The sequence below is a fragment of the Felis catus genome, chromosome B3, assembly GCF_018350175.1.
Source record: "Felis catus isolate Fca126 chromosome B3, F.catus_Fca126_mat1.0, whole genome shotgun sequence".
Taxonomy (NCBI): Eukaryota; Metazoa; Chordata; class Mammalia; order Carnivora; family Felidae; genus Felis; species Felis catus.
In genome coordinates this window covers 59651069-59668261 of record NC_058373.1, presented here as the reverse complement: position 1 = coordinate 59668261, position 17193 = coordinate 59651069, and the positions used below count along the sequence as shown (strand labels likewise).

At 40.5% G+C, this 17193-nt stretch overlaps 1 protein-coding gene across 4 annotated transcripts; it reads right to left on the bottom strand.

The window, feature by feature from the left end:
- Nucleotides 1–2555: 2555 nt before the first annotated feature.
- CATSPER2 (cation channel sperm associated 2) lies at nt 2556–17088 on the bottom strand. Of its 4 annotated transcripts, none has more exons than XM_011283028.4 (13): nt 16984–17088; nt 16207–16353; nt 15529–15702; nt 15269–15337; nt 10240–10412; nt 9575–9730; nt 9172–9296; nt 7750–7928; nt 7436–7535; nt 7057–7113; nt 4369–4613; nt 3842–4009; nt 2556–2693 (listed from the first exon to the last, which is right to left on the bottom strand). In XM_011283028.4, the coding sequence occupies exons 2-13, from the start codon at nt 16349–16351 to the stop codon at nt 2662–2664; spliced, it is 1623 nt and encodes a 540-aa protein (XP_011281330.2). In that variant the 5' UTR covers nt 16352–16353; nt 16984–17088; the 3' UTR covers nt 2556–2661. The 4 variants fall into 4 exon arrangements, with proteins under 4 accessions (XP_011281330.2, XP_006932645.2, XP_003987271.3 ...); XM_006932583.5 differs by lacking the exon at nt 16984–17088 and adding an exon at nt 16826–16977; XM_003987222.4 differs by lacking the exon at nt 16984–17088 and adding an exon at nt 16552–16819.
- Nucleotides 17089–17193: the final 105 nt, after the last annotated feature.

Here is a 17193-nt window from a genome sequence, read left to right as displayed (position 1 = left end):
ATGGATCAATGAACAGAATAGACAACCCAGAAATGGACCCACAAACATATGGCCAACTAATCTTTGACAAAGCAGGAAAGAATATCCAATAGAAAAAGGAAAGTCTCTTCAGCAAATGGTGCTGGGAAAACTGGACTGTGACCTGCAGAAGAATGAACCTGGACCACTTTCTTATACCATACACAAAAATAAACTCAAAATGGATGAAAGACATAAACCTAAGACAGGAAGCCATCAAAATCTTAGAGAAAATAGGCAACAACTTCTTTGAACTTGGCCACAGCAAATTCTTACTTGACATGTCTCCAGAGGCAAGGGAAACAAAAGCAAAAATGAATTAGTGAGACCTCATCAAGATAAAAATCTTCTGCACAGCAAAGGAAACAATCAACAAAACTAAAAGGCAACCAACGGAATGGGAGATTTTTGCAAATGATGTATCAAATAAAGGGTTAGTATACAAAACCTATAAAGAACTTATCAAACTCAACACCCAAAAAACAAATAATCCAGTGAAGAAACGGGCAAAATACATGAATAGACACTTCTCCAAAGAAGACATCCAGATGGCCAATAGACACATGAAAAAATGCTCAACATGACTCATTATCAGGAAAATACAAATCAAAACCACAACGAGACACCACCTCACACCTGTCAGAGTGGCTAAAATTAACAACTCAGGCAACAACAGATGTTGGTGAGGATGTGGAGTAAGAGGAATCCTTTTGCACTGCTGGTGGGAAACACCACTCTGATGGAAAAGCCACTCTGGAAAACAGTATGGAGGTTCCTCAAAAAATTAAAAATAGAGGGGCGCCTAGGTGGCTCAGGAGGTTAAGTGTCCAACTCTTGGTTTTGGCTCAGGTCATGACTTCACAGTTTATGGGTTCAAGCCCCACATTGGGCTCTATGCTTGTGGCACAGAGCCTGCTTGGGAGCCTCTTTGTCTCCCTCTCTCTCTGTCCCTCCTCCAATCACCCTGTCTCTCTCAAAATAAATAAACTTAAAATACTAAAAATACTTTTAAAAAATTAAAAATAGAACTACCCTATGAACCAGCAATTGCACTACTAGGTATTTATCCAAAGGATAGAGAAATGCTGATTCAAAGGGGCACATGCATCCCAATGTTTATAGCATCACTATTGACCATAGCCAAAGTATGGAAAGAGCCCAAATATTCATCAGCAGATGAATGGATCACATACATATATATCTTTATATTTTGTGTGTGTGTGTGTGTATATATATGTATATATATGTATATATATACATATATATATATATATACAATGAAATATTACTTGGCAGTCAAAAAGAATGAAATCTTGCCATTTGCAACAACGTGGATGGAACTAGAGGATATTATGCTAAGCGAATAAGTCAGAAAAAGACAAATATCATAGGATTTCACTCATATGTGGAATTTAAGATATAAAACATGAATATAAGGAAAGGGAAGCAAAAATAGTACAGAGAGGGAGACAACCCATAGGAAACTCTTAAATACAGAGAACCAACTGAGGGTTGCTGGCAGGGTGTTGGGTGCAGGGAAAGACTAAAGAGGTAAGGGGCATTAAGGAGGACACTTGTTGGAATGAGCACTGGAATCATCACATGTAAGTGATGAATCACTAAATTCTATTCCTGAAATTATTATTACACTATATGTTGACTAACTTGGATTTAAATTTTAAAAAGGGGGGTGGTCTAGGTCAGTTGAGCATCTTATTTCGGCTCAGGTCATGATCTCATGGTTCATGAGTTCAAGCCCTGTGTTGAGTTCTGTGCTGACAGTTCAGAACCTGGATCCTGCTTCAGATTCTGTGTCTCCCCGTCTCCTTGCCCCTCCCTTGCTTGCACTCTGCCTCTCTCTCTCTCTCACACACACACACACACAAAAATAAACATTAAAAAAATTAGAGAACTATTTCAAAAAAATTTAATGTTGCATAGGAGAAGCAATGTTCATAGAACAGGCAATGAAAAAATAGTTCTCAGTTACACTACAGCTTCTGGGATCTCTTTACCCTTCTACTCCCAGAGGCCTGTACACATTAGGGAGGGAGAGGGTAAAATTAGGACTCTATCAGGAAGTAAAGGTTGCAGGAATGGTGTGGGCTGCAATGACAAAGTAAAAAAAAAAAAAAAAAAAAAAAAAAAAAAAAAAAGTGAGATCGAGGTGCCTGGTGGCTCAGTTGGTTAAGGGTCCAACTGTTGATTTTGGCTCAGGTCATGATCTCCCAGTTCATGACATCAAGCCCCATGTGGGACTCTGTGCTGACAGGGTGGAGCCTGCTTGGGATTCTCTCTCTGCCCCTCTCCTGCTCATACATGCACCCATGTGCATGTGTATTTTCTCTCTCTCTCTCTCTCTCTGTCTCTCTTGCTCTCAAAATAATCATTTATAATTTTTTAAATTTAATTTTAAAAAGAAAAGGAAAAACATGAGATTCAGGGAGCTATGGAACGAGTAAAAAGCCAAGGACCATGGGCCCCACCTAACTTTATACCTTTCAGTATTCCCAGTGTCTCAGAGACAGACCACTAAGCAGTTATCAACAGTGTTTATTAGACATTTGTACTCAGAATTCTCCATTCCCAACTATTTCTTTCATTAACTTTTGCCAAAGAAATCGAAGCCATCCATTGTCAGCTTTATTTGTCTTCAAAGTTCATCAGTGCCTGCACTGTAAAGAAAGAGACTGTGAGGCTGAAAAGTTTTAAAAATATTCAGGACATGCAAATGTTTGAAGACCCTGCTTTTCCCACACAAATCTTCACTAATCTTTACCTATAGTAAGCCCTATGAGTCTGTACTCTTTGCCATAGATGAATTAACCCAGATTAAAGAAGCTACCTTGCTCCTTCTTCTCCTTTTCCCAGAGAACAAGAGAACAAGTGGGAAGGCAGGGCTGAGGACAACTCGAAAGAGCAGGATTAACCCTAGGCAACATTTTGAACTAGGCAAAGCCTGTCTTTGACATCCTGCTCTAAATTCCATGTTCCAATGTAATAAATTCCTCTTATTGCCCTTGTGTACCCACCACAAACCCATTCCTCTTCCCTCATTGTTATTTTCACATTGAGTTGATTTCAACTCAATGGTATAAGGAAGACACCACTAATCCATATCAAATGGTAAAAAATGGCCCCTAACTCTTCCAGTTTTTGTATTTTTAGAAGGAGAATTTATTAACTCAAAATTCATCTCTATGTGGTAAAATTGCAAGGAAGAAATTTAGGGAAAATAATTTTGAGCAAGCAATTTTCTGCTTAAATTAATTCTGCTGTTTAACATACATACTTCTCTCTGCCTGGGCTGACACTAGAACAAGCTGAAAGGAAAAGCCTGTAATTCATAAACCTCTTTTGGGGGTTGGGGAGAGTGGGGTACTTGTGAGCTTTCTGCTCTCTAATCCCCACAGCTATCCAACTTGAGTCTGAGGCCCTACTGCTTAGGTCTGAAACATGCCCTTCAAAGAGAAGAAATGCTTGCAAAAAGGAGTGGACTGCACAAATCGAGCAAGAGCCCACCTTATCCTAATACCCAACAACTGCATTTAGACATGTTCCTCTTGGGAAACAAGCTGTCAGACCTTATAGGATTTAGATTTTCCCTACTGGTGAAGCAGAGCTCTCAGATTCTCTCTGGATTCTAAGAAATAAGGACATAAGGATGTGACACTCCAAACCAAGGATTTGCCTTTTTAAGTCTGAGGTGGAAATTCAGAGGCTGAAATGCCAAAATAGTGCACATCCTCCTCCTTCTCCCCAGTTATATATGCTACTCCAATGTACTTAACCCCTGGTCCCCATGACTGCCCTAAATCCATACCTGCAAACTCCTGCAACCGTTTACGCTCCTCTAGGTTGTACTGAAGCTTTTCTAGCAACTCAAAATATCGGAAGAGTGAATCTCTAGGCCAAACAACACGATCATCCTGATCCATTTCCATTAACCCAGGCAGATTCTGGTGCACATGAGTCTCCCAGTCCAACTGACCTGGAGGGAGGAATGGTTCTTAAAAACAAATATAGGTCTGTGGAAGTTGGGTAAGAGCTAAAAGATCCTATGGTGTGGGGGAAAACGCAGGGATGAAAGAGTAAACAGGAAGCAAAGAGGGAAAAGAGTACATCCCTAAGAGACCACTTTTTACAATAAGCAAAGACAGCCACAGTCACACTTGTCCAAAGTGAAGCAGAAGTACAGGGGAAATGAAAGAAAGCACAAAGAAAGCAATTAAGACCACAAAGTCAGACTGGTGGAGAAAACTGGGAAGTAGATATAGTGGGAGAGGTCCTATTAAGAATGGCATGTCTCTGGAGAAGTCTGAATTCAAATGGAAGAAACTCTCTGCTTACCAATGGAGTCTAAATATCTGGAGTCAGAAGAAGAGGAGGAATTGAGGGAAGATGAAGACGAGGAGGAAGAATAAGAGGAAGAGGAGGAGGAAGAGGAGGAAGAAGAGGCAGACTTTTTCATTTTTGACAAGGACTCTTTTGTTTTCGATACAGATGCCCTTGAACCCTCTTCATCAGCACTGTGTTTAGACTCTTCTTCAAAAGCTGTTGATAACTCCAAAGATTCCCTTTGTTGACTGGCATCTCTATAAGTGAAAGGAGAAATTTTATTGCTTTAAATACCTTTATGAGATACAGCAAGTTGAATCATTATTCTGGCCTTGGACCTTGCCATCCCCTAAAGGTGGGATTTAAGGCAATGAAGTCCAAATTGCTCCCAAAATTTGAGCTTGTAAGCACTTCCAACTTCAATTATTCCATGTGGTATATCCCTATTACTGCCCCTCACCACATAGCTTCTGTGCTCCATTTTACTCAGGTTTCTACATTTCACGTCCCACCTTATTTTGCCACATTTTAGCTCCTCACTCTATAGTTCTATGCCTGTTACACCACAACTGTAGCTTTGCCCCCTCAATCCTATCTCTTGAGAGGTCCCAAGGTTCAGCTCTTGGCCTTTTTTTTTTTTTTTCAATTTTTTTTTTAACGTTTATTTATTTTTTTGAGACAGAGAGAGACAGAGCATGAATGGGGGAGGGTCAGAGAGAGGGAGACACAGAATCTGAAACAGGCTCCAGGCTCTGAGCTGTCAGCACAGAGCCCGACGCGGGGCTCAAACCCACGGACCGTGAGATCATGACCTGAGCCGAAGTCGGCCGCCCAACCGACTGAGCCACCCAGACGCCCCAGCTCTTGGCCTTTTTATCTTCCTCATCTACAGTCACTCCTTTAGTGCTCTCTTCTCCTGAGTTTAAATGTCTTCTAAATGTGAATTTAAACCTCTAGTCCAGACTTCACTCCTTGATCCAGACTTGTATGTACAACTTTTACTCACATATCATCACTTGCAAGTCTAACAGACATCTCAAGTTCAACCCAAACTGAACTCTTTGCCCATCAAACCTCTTCCACTCACAGCCTTCCTCATCTCAGCTAATCCATCCTTCTGGCTGCTCTGGCCAAAACTTTGGAGTCTTTCTTAACACTCCTCTTATACCCCATCCAATCCATCAAGAAATCCTGTTGATTCTACCTTAAAAATATACCTTTTCTCATTGGTAGCACTCTGGTCTGAGCCATCATCACCTTTTGCCTGGATAGCTTCACAGCCTTCTAACTTGTCACTGCTCCTGCCCTTGTTCTCCTATAGCATATCATCAACACAGCAACCAGAATGATCCTTCTTAAATGTCATTTCATGTCATGGCTCTGCTCCCCATTTCACTTAGAGTCAAAGCCTAAGTCCCTGCAATGGCCCTCACAGCCCTACAGGATCAGGTCTCCGTGATCTCTCTGACCTCATAATCTATCAATATCCCCCCTGGTCACAGTGGTTTCTTTGCTGTTTCTCAAACACACTGGGAATGCTTCTGGCTTAGGGCCTTTGTACTAGCTGTTCTTTCTGCCTATAACATTCTTTCCATAGATATCCATACAGTAATCCCCTCGTCTCCAAGTCTTTGTTCAGTCATTACTTTTTCAATGAGGCCATCATGACTACCTTGTTTAAAATTATAACCCATATGCAACCTCCACTCTATATTCCAATCTCCCTTAACCTATTCTAATTTTATTTTTTCACAATGCTTATATTTTAATATAGTAGTCTACTTATTTTATATATTCATTGTTTATTATCTTTCCCCCTGCTCATATGTAAGCTCCATGAGAACAGGCATTATTGTCTATTTTGTTCACTGATATATCCCAAACACCTAATAAATATTCAATAATTATTTCTTGGGGCACCTGGCTGGCTCAGTCAGTAGAGCCCATGGCTCTTGATATCGGGGTTGTGAGTTCAAGACACATGTTGGATCCAGAGATTACTTAATAAAAAAAATGTTTACATCAATAATTATGTCTTGAATGGATGAATGAGTCTCTTATTTCTCCTTCTGCTCTCTTGTCCACTGCTGAACACTCACAGTCTAGAATAAGATCTGTTTCACAGAAGGTACTTGTGTAAGTTTCCTATGGCTGCTGCAACAAATTACTATAAACTTGGCAGCTTAAAATAACAGATATGTATTATCTCACAATTCTGGAAGCCAGAAGTCTGAAATTAAGGTGTCTGCAGGGCCATACTCCCTCTGGAAGCTCTAGGGGAGAAGGCTCATTGCTTGCTCTAGCTTCTGGCAGTTGCCTGGCATTCACTGGCTTCCTTTGGCTTGTGTTGCATCACTCTGATTTCCATCTCCATCTTCACATCTCCTTCTCCTCTTCTCTTCTGTCTCTTATAAGGGCCCTTGTCACTGCATTTAGGGCCTACCTGGATAATCCAGGATGATCACATCTCAAGATCCTTAACTTAACTGCATCTGCAAAGACCCTTTTTCCAAATAAAGTCATGTTCACAGGTTCCAGGGGGTTAGGCCATGGGAATTTCTTTTTGGGGACTACCATTCAACTCACTACAATAAGTAGTTATTGAATAAATGGATTATCTCTCAAAGTCAATCTTTATCTTTGATTTTCTACCCTCTCCCTGCTTGTGTGTCCATCTCAGTTCACACAAACTCTCCTAACCTGGCATCCATTTTGCTAAGGCTTGACCTCAGTGCCTCAGGGGACAGGTTTTGTCTCCTGCAGAGCAAAAAAACACAGAACAGTGAAGAGAATTATACTGGTGCAGGAGCATAGTATGGAAAAAAGAAAAGAATTCAGATCATAAAGTGAAGAAAACTGAGTGAGGAGAACAGATTGTAGTAAAAAGGTAAAAATGAATGGGGAAGTCCCAATGGTGAATAAAGAATCAGGCAATGTTCTAGAGGCGGGGAATTCTAACCCTGGGGTAAATTTTCTGTCACAAAGGGAAAAATGGGGTCAAAGCCAAGGAGTAGAAACAGAGAATGAGGTCAGGATACTCTTCAGAACTAAACTTGGGTTTGAAAATGGGGAAGCAGACCTCTGGATAATCTGCCGCTTGAATATGTCAGCTTTATGTTGAACCTCCAAATGTGTCATCTCCTCGTTCAGCTCATTCCTGATATTCTGGAAGTTAGTAACTGCCCGAAAGGGCCATTAGGAGTTGGGAGACAGCGGTGAATAGACCTGAGGAGAGGGCTTGGGTGGGGAGAAACCAAGTGAAATATCCATTCCAGGCCCCAAGCCTTCCTGCTACCTCAGGTTCTCTCTATACATAATTTACTAATTCTAGTTTTCACCCTAATTTATTCCCAACTACCCCTCTCAACCAAGTTTCACCTCTTTTGTGCTTACCCATCATGGCTACTATGATATTTCGAAAGATAATGGAACCAAGTAACAACCAAAGGATGACATAGATGCTGCTGAAGGTACGGCTGACTTCAGGCACCTTCCAGGTATCCTGAAGCAATGCATACCAATGGTCCATGGTGAAGAGGATGAATACTGTCACCAGGGAATTCAGAAGGTCCCTAAAGAAAAAGGAGTTGTGGGTACAGACAGAACAGAGATCTAAATCTCTCAGATATGGTATCTTTCCTACTCTTAAAGCAACATAACATTTCTTTGTAGTTTGCTCTGACTTCAGCTTCTTTTCTATCAATTTTTTAGCGAATCATTCTTCAGTCAGGGTTGTTTTATTAGGTTTTCCTTTATCATAAATAATCCAAGAATATCTCTCACTATTCCATTAGTGCCTACAACATAGTAGGTGCTCAATAAATAGGTACTGGCTGAATTTTAAAAAATTGAATAAATCACCAACTACATATCTCTTTTGTAACATCGTTTTTCACTCTTCTATGGCCTTCACCTAAAAGATCACTTCAAAATTTGGCAAACATCATTCCTATTTAGTTCTCTGGTATGAAGTGATTCTTAGGTAAACAGACAGATATGTGACATAAACACGTGATCCCAAATAATTAATAATAATGAATATGTCATAAAAGGTCTCAGGAAGGTATATAAATTTTCCTTCTTTCCTTCCTAGTTCTCCATAATACAACTTATTGAAAATATCAGGGCCTAAATAGGATGAATATTTAGGACTTCCCTAACTTAATACTCTTACAAAGCTACCTATTAGCCTGAGACCTAAGAGGTGCTGGCAAGATTGGATTCCGGTTCATACGTAACTATCTCATCTAAATCCAGTTGATTTTCTACTAGCAGTCAGTGTTCTCTAGACAAAGATCTTGTCAGGATTTTACTTTTGAATGTGTATAGGTGTGTGCATGTGTAATGCCCATACTGAGACTTTGGGGTAAAACCAGTGACATGTTTGAGGGTCATAGTAACAGGTGTTGATCACTTATTGTGTTAAAATCCATTCTAAGTGCAAAGATGCATTACTTTTATCCTTCAGTCTTATGCTATAAGGTAGTGCTACAATTATTCTCATTTTTCAGAAGAGGTAACTGAGGCATAGAAACCAGAGCTTAATCACTAAAATATACTGCTATTTAAAGATGGCTGATGAGGGTATGTTTAAATTTCAAAACCCAGAGCAAACCTGGAACTAGTCACCCTATCCTCAAAATCAGAGCTAATACCACTCACTGTTCTTTTGCTGTCTCTTTCCTTCTCCTTACTATGATCTATTCCAGTTTCTTAAAATAGACTATATTTTTTGTATTACTTACTTTGGACTAGGTTCCCAGTTTCTTGCCCAAATTCTCTCCCCCCACCCGGGATTCCCCCAGTCCTGCCTACGAGAAGAACATGTGGTACTCCAGGTCCTGGCGAGTTGAACGGGTGTAGTCCTCAAAGAAGTAGACACCAGTCACAGCAAAAATGTAGAAGAAGATGAGCAGCAACATCAAGAGGAAGGTCATACTCTAGAGGCCATGACCCCAAGTCAGCACCGAGCCAGACTAGGCTGATTCTACCTACAGCAGAGTCAAGCCCACCCTGGCAAACTCCCACCAAAACCCTCACTTCCACTCCCAAGCCCAGTTATCTCTAGCCCACAGCAGCTTTCCCCAGCCCTTTCTCACCCAATGGTATTTCATAGGGTCTTTCATTGCCTTCTCTGACACACCCAGACTTGTTTTATGTTAAAACTCCCATGTTTACCCACCCTGCCCACTTGGTTTAGCTGCAACACTCAAATCACCTTGAGGGCCCTCATCAGGGCCAAAATAATGACTCGAATTTGACGGAATCGTGCAAAGAGTTTGAGAGATCTTAGCACCCGGCATATCCTTAGCAACTGGAGCCACACAGACTGGCCTGTTACCCCTACCAGCACCACAACCTCAGGAAGCAGGGACTGTAGGAAATACATAGATTATGAGTACAATATACCCCAAAGCACCCATGCACAGTTACCCCTTCTTTATCTCATCTTCTTCATATTTCCTTGGGCATTATCCCTTGAATAGCATTTTCTGGGGACTGTTTCCTATTCAGCCTTCTTGTACTAAATTACTTAAACTCTGCACTTCAATTTGCTCAAACATAAAAAAGGGGATTAATATAATGTTTATCTCATTGGGTTGCTGTGGAGCTCAACTGAGAAAATACATATAAAACACAACAGTGCCTGGCACTTGATAAGTGCTTAGTAACAGGCAGATGTTATTGTTGGGGTTAATGTTGCGGTTTGATTCTGTCTTGCTTCTAATACCAACAACTTCTGCAATGACTGACTTTAGTTTTAGAAAAAAAATCAAAATAATGAAATTCGTCTTGTGATCTAATTAACTTTTCTTGTCATTTTGATTGACCTAGGCTTATTCCTCAACCCACCACACTATTCCTCAGGATACCTATCCTTACCAATATGGTGACAACAAAGTCAAACACATTCCAAGCATTCTTCCAGAAGAGGAAAAAGCTGGATATCCACATAAGAAGGATCTCCAAGATGAAAATAAGCAAGATGAACCAAGCTGCCACCTCCAGACTCAGCTTCAGTGACCACAGTTTGGTATTTGAGGATTCAAGCAATTCTGTGAGAGTAGAGTGAAAGACAAATAAAGGTTAAGGAACTGGGAGGCTGAATAATATAGAATGATCAGATCAGAAACTATTATAAACTACAGTTGTGCCCACTGCTGTTTTATTTTTCATTTTTCTTTTTTTTTCTTTTTTTTTTTTTTAGAGAGAGTGTGCAGGTGAGGGAGAAGGGCAGGGTAAGAGAGAGAATCGTAAGCAGGCTCCACACCTCCACACTCAGTGCAGAGGCTGACACAGGGCTCAGTCCCATGACTCTGGGATCATGATGTGAGCCAAAATCAAAAGTTGGACACTAAACCAACTGAGCCACTTTGTTTCTCTTCTTAACACCAGTATTTTTTCAACCTGTGAAATATAGGGGAGGTCAGAATTGACCGTGAAAAATAGCTACAACTCATCTCCTGCTGGTATTGATATGTCTAACAGCTGCAAGTCACTACCTTCCCACTCTGGGGTCACAGAGACACCAAGGGATTACTTTTTTCACTACCACCAACACTGTCTGCTGTACTGGTACCCCGGTCCCAAACTTCACAAAGAAGCAATGGGTCTTGAGAATAGAATGAAAATGTAGGGCCATGATATGTAAAGCGCTTGGTAAGGGAAGTAGAAACAAGAAGCCAGATCCATAGGACATACTGAGTTATGTTAAAAAAAAAATTTGAGGGGCACCTGGGTGGCTCAGTTGGTTAAGTGTCTGACTCTTGGTTTCTGCTCAGGTCATAATCTGTGAGATCAAGTCCCACATTGGGCTCTGTGCTGGCAGCTCAGAGGCTGCTTGGGATTCTCTCTCTCTCTGCCTTTCCCTCACTCACTCACTCACTCACTCTCTCTCTCACAATAGATAAACATTAAAAAATACTTTATAATAAGAAAATTTTTGGTTCTATATTTGTTAGCTTTTAAAACTTTCCCATTCTTCTCTAAAACTGATTTTGTTCAGCAAAGCAAATTAAATCCTATACTTTCTCTCTAGAATCCTGTTTGCTAATTGCTATACTTCAACATCACCTTTATCTTTCAGCCTCTTTATTTTTTTTTATGTATTTAATAGATGTATACCATGCTGTAGGAAAAAAAAAAACACAATGAAATAAAAATAGGCTTAAAAGCTAAATAATAATTTGGGAGGCGCATGGGTGGCTCAGTTGGTTAAGTGTCTGACTCTGATTTTGGCCTAGGTCATGATCTCATGGTTCATGAGTTCGAGCCCTACATTGGGCTCTGCAATGACAGTGGGGAGCCTGCTTGAGAGTCTCTCTCTCACTTTCTCTCTCTGCCCCTCCCCCACTTGCGTGCACATGCTCTCTCCCTCTCAAAATAATAAACTTAAAAAAAAGCTAAATAATAATTTGATACATTTCCCTTTGAAATGGAACAATCTAAGAGCCTCCAAATACACTATGACTGATATCATGGCTGTTAATGGAGATTAGAAGAACATACTTAGTCACTCTGAACAACATAAACTGCTGTGTAGATTTTGACACTTAAACAATTTGAAATTGCTACTGTTTTTTTGTCTGGTTATATCCATAATATTAAATTTAAAAACATATAATACATAAAATATATTTCATTCCCATGCCAAAATAACTGATATGGCTTAGTCAGTTAAGCATCCAACTTCAACTTTGGCTCAGGTCATGATCTCATGGTCTGGGAATTTTAGCCCCCCATCAGGCTCTCTGTTATCAGCACAGAGTCTGCTTCAGACACCCTGTCCCCCTCTCTCCACCTCACCCCTGCTCACTCTCTTGCTTTCAAAAATAAATACAAACATTAAAAATTTTTTAAAATAACTAAATGAATTCATTTGTGGACAAATCATGTGTTTTATTAAAAATTTTTAAAAAATGTTTACTTATTTTGAGAAGGAGAGAGAGAGAGCACAAGTTGGGGAGGAGCAGAAAAAGAGGAAGAGAGAGAAAATTCCAAGCAGGCTCCACACTGTCAGCAAAGAGCCCAATGAGGGGCTCGAGCTCATGAACACATGAGATCATGACCTGACCTGAAACCACGAGTCAGATGCTTAACCAACTGAGACACCCAGGGGCCCCTTATATATTTTCTTTAAAAAATGATGGGGGCAGGAAAGAAAGAAGATTTGGCTCATTATATCCACAATGAAGCAAGGAACACTAATGCTATATAAAGTTTTTGATCAGATGAATGCAGTTTATAGAAACTGATGAAGATCATGTTGAGATAAACTTGCAGAATTATTCTTATATATAGTACAAGATATCTCTAGAACTTCAAACTCAATGTAAAACATTATAATGACATTATACACAAATTTTTTTTTGTTAGAAATAGACTATTCACACTTGCAATGTGTTATTTTCAGAAAACGGATTGCAAATGAGTCAAATCTTCTTACTTTTCTCCCTCTCATCATTTGGAAACAAAATGTGAAAATTAAAAAAATAAGCCAAATTGATGTTTAAAATGAAAAGTAGAATTACCAATATCACTGTGAAAGTAGATTTTTTTCTAATTTTTACACCCTAATTTGTAATTAAATTTACACCTACACCTTAACATGTACTTAACATATAATACATAATTATTATTATGCAATTAATATAATGAAATACGTCAAGTATATCTCAATTTTTAAAAAGGAACAAAAAATCACATTTAAAAACATAATACGTAAAATAAACATATTTGATTCAGGACCAAACAATATATAATGGCCTTTAAAAATTCATTTATGAAGAAATCATACATTTACTTTAAAAACAGCACGAATCACTTATAAAATGGCAAAAATGAAAATAAGCTAACATAATTTTTTACATTATATAATATACATTAAAATACAATATTGAATAATATGCTACTCTAAAGCATTATTTTTACTTCAACTTCCTTTTTTTTTTTTAAGTTTTTACTTTTGAGAGCTTACGCACATGAGCTGGAGAGTGGCAGACACAGAATCCAAAACAGGCTCCAGGCCCCAAGCAGTCAGCACAGAGCCAAATGAGACAATGACCTGAGCTGAAGTCAGATGCTTAACCAACCGACTGAGCCACCCAGGTGCCCCAATTTGCATGTGATAAAAAGAAGCAAGTTGAGGGGCGCCTGGGTGGCTCAGTCGGTTAGGCGTCTGACTTCAGCTCAGGTCATCTCACGGTTTGTGAGTTTGCTCACGGTTCTTGAGTTTGAGCCCTGGGTCAGGCTCTGTGCTGACAGCTTGGAGCCTGGAGCCTGTTTCAGATTCTGTGTCTCCCTCTCTCTCTGCCCCTCCCTCACTCATGATTTCAAAAATAAGAAATAAATATTAAAAAAAAATTTTACATCACATACAAATAATGGAATGATTAAAAGTCCTAGGGAGATTTTCAAGTTTAGAGCTAACTGGGAGACAAAATCACAAGACAAAAAAGATTGGGGAGCTTTCATCTAGAGAACTGCTTGCTAATTATGATTTTTCCCCCATCTGTAACAACATTCTCTGTGATCTGGAAAAAAATTTTTTAAAGCCTAAACAGTCTTAACGTTTATCATATGAATTAGCCTGTTTAAAGAAATCTGTTAGTCACAAATTCTTTCCCTTTGCAAAATCCCTCCTGCTTTTCTACCATGAGAACGTACTTAATACAATTTTCCTGAACTTGTCAGATAATTCCCACTCAGGCAACCTACTATCCTATGGCACAGTGATCATGTTTCATATCCAGCTGTTTTACCAACTAGAGGGGTATTCTATTTTGATTTGTCCATTAGATCTAGGAAATCCCGTACATTTATTGCTGTTTACTTTATTCCAAGGCTTAAGACTACATCCCTAACCCCTCAAGGCAAATACATGCCAGTTATCGTAAAAGAAATTGGAAATGTGGGTGACTTAGTTCAAAATCCTTACCACAATGGGGAGAAAATAAAATACTTCAAAGTATATAGTATACTGTAGTGGATCAATGACATCAAGTATTGTATATTTAAGTATCTTTGAGCTGGTTGCATTAAAATACTTAAAAATTTTTTTTAAATATTTTTTTTTTTTTTTTTTTGAGAGAGCAAGAGACACAAAGCATGAGCAGCAGAGGAGCACAGAGAGGAGGAGACAGAATCAGAAGCAGGCTCCAGGCTCTGAGCTGTCAGCATAGAGCCTGATGTAGGGCTCAAACTCACTAATCTCAAGATCATGACCTGAGCTGAAGTCGGATGCTCAACTGACTGAGCCACCCAGGTGCCCCTACATTAAAGGATTTTTAAATGGGAAAGTTCCTCAAAACAGTGAGGATGAAGCAAGGAAGTAAGTACTGTCCTTTTCATTTCTGAGCAATCTGTTTGAGGTGATAATCAAATGAGCTGATTTTCCAGATGTTCTTTTACTTCTAATACATTTCATATAATTTAGGACTGATTTTAGAGTCATTTACTCTTAAGTCATGTTTTGTCTCATCCAATATTTTAGTTGTGTCTAACTTTACACACTTTGTGAGCTTTCTTATTTGTACTTAATATTTGACATACTTGTAAAAAATGTAAATGTGATATCAGTTACTGACAGGCACCAACCAATACCTCTAATACAAAAGGCTAATTCAAACAAATATTAAACTAAACTGACACAAGAAATATAACTGGTCTTCCCATCTTCGGTTTCGTGTAACTCTATTATATTCTTCAGTGTATAGCTTGCTTTGTATCTACCATACTCTTTGAAAGCCCTCCAAATGTTTCCAGGTCTTAACAGTTGCACAAATCATACTCCAGGAGACTCAATATAGGTGTCCTTATCACAATTCAAGTAACATTGAGAAATGAAAAATGATCAATTTATAGGAAAAATGACTCATAGCCACTTCCTCTTTCATTTAATGTCAGTTCTCACCTATTTCAACCATCAGTACGATTGTATTCAAAAAGATGAGAAAGATGATGAAGTTTGTGAAGAGAGGGCCTGTTTTCTCTTAAGGAAACATCCAGAGTGGAATTCTTTTTTATACAGGTGAAATAATAAGGGTAAGAATAGAACCAGTGAGGATGAGAAGAAAATGGAGTTTGGAAAAGGGAAAGTCAGTCATCGGGCAGATGACGAGGCAAGAGAGACAGTAAAGGCATGGGATAAAAGTGAGGGGCATGAAAGGATACACTCAAGGACCCATCCAGCCCACAAGGAAAGAGGTGGCCTCTGACTGTAGCGCACATGAAGCCTGCTCATCAGTCTCCGGCCACGTGTAATACGTTCTACATGTCGAGGCTTTATGGAGAAGCGCACAAGCTGGTGTTGATCTCCCAACATAAGCTTCTTCTGACCGGAAGGATCTATACCAGAAAATAAAGGGCACAGTGGATAAACATAAAGAGAAGTCTCTCAGTGATATGGAGAGCAGGTAGGACCGGGGCAGGAATACTGGTTACATAACGGGTCCTGTAATGCAGGGGATTGCCTTGCTGTTCTTACAGCAACTGACATTAGTTTGAAGTAAGAGCTAATACATTGCTTATGACCAACACTGTCAATGCCCAAGAGAAAAGGCACAGATTCAACCGTCAAAGTTTTCAGGGTCTTTGGTAGAAACTTCCAAATCAGCCAGAGCTAATAGTTATCCTAGGCCTAAAAGTGAGCAACATGGGTCCTATCTCCTGGGTTCAAAGAGCTTTACTTATAAAGCCCTTAATTTATCAAGTTTGGTATCATTTACAAACTAGCAACCACACCAATCATCCCTGAATTTTTCGTCCTTAAAATTGTCTTTCTGCTTCCTACTCTTTTGAGGGTGTGAAGGGGAGTTTTAAATTTATGCTAGTTAAGAAACAAATGCTGACCAAGTATCTCTCGGATAGTGTGTCGTGGCACAGCTTGGCTCAAGCCTTGCAGATGCTCAATGAGAGAGAAAGTATCAATGAGACGTGAACGTATGGCATCAGCTCGGGGCAGTTGCACGTGTCCTGCTGGGTGACTGGTGGCCATGTCTGTTAAAATAAAGGAAAAACCAAGAGTCATTTCATTATTGGAGTTGCAGCAAAGATTAGAAGTTTCCTTCCCCTTCTCCCACCTTCTTTGCCCTTAAGAAGTCAAACACATTGTACTAAGACTCAAGGTTTTTTTTAAACAAAAGGAGCTGAGAGTCCTAATAGAGACATTGCACGGTAGACCAAGTGGCCAGGCACCTTTACTTGTGTCACATCGTTTCTCATTAAGAGTAGCAGCCACAGGGAAGGAGTCCCAGGGCTGGACAAAGAGGAAATCGGAGCACCACCGGGACCTGAGGTAATCAGGCAATGCAATGTGGTGAGGCAGTGAGGGACTCAGGGCTGCCTCCGAAAGACAAACCAAGAGGAATTGGACAAGTTGCAGCAGCCTGACATTACGAAAATGTGTTCCGTCCCAAGTGTGTTCCTCGGATGCCAGCTCCATCTGTCAATACCCGCTTCTGGGCCTCACCTCAGCCCAGGCTCTTTTCCGCCCACTCAGCCCTGACTTCACGTCTCCGCCTCCCGCGCCCTCTGAACTCGGCTCTCCCCACGCAAGACGAGCTCAGGGTCCGTTCCCAGCCCTGCAGCGCCCCATTTCCAGCTCGGCCCTGCCCCGTCCCACTCTACCCCCACTTGCTCCCTAAGGTCTGGCTCGCCGCAGGCCCAGGCCCAGGCCCAGCCCCCGGACCCCGGCCCCCAGCCCAGGCCCCCGGCCAGCCCGGTCAGCCGGGGAACCCGCCGCCTCAGCCCCGCCCCGCGCTCCGGCCACTCGGCGGTTACCAGCTGGTCCCGCCCGCCCGACGCAGGCGCCACGCAGCCAATCGGAGGCTGCCACAC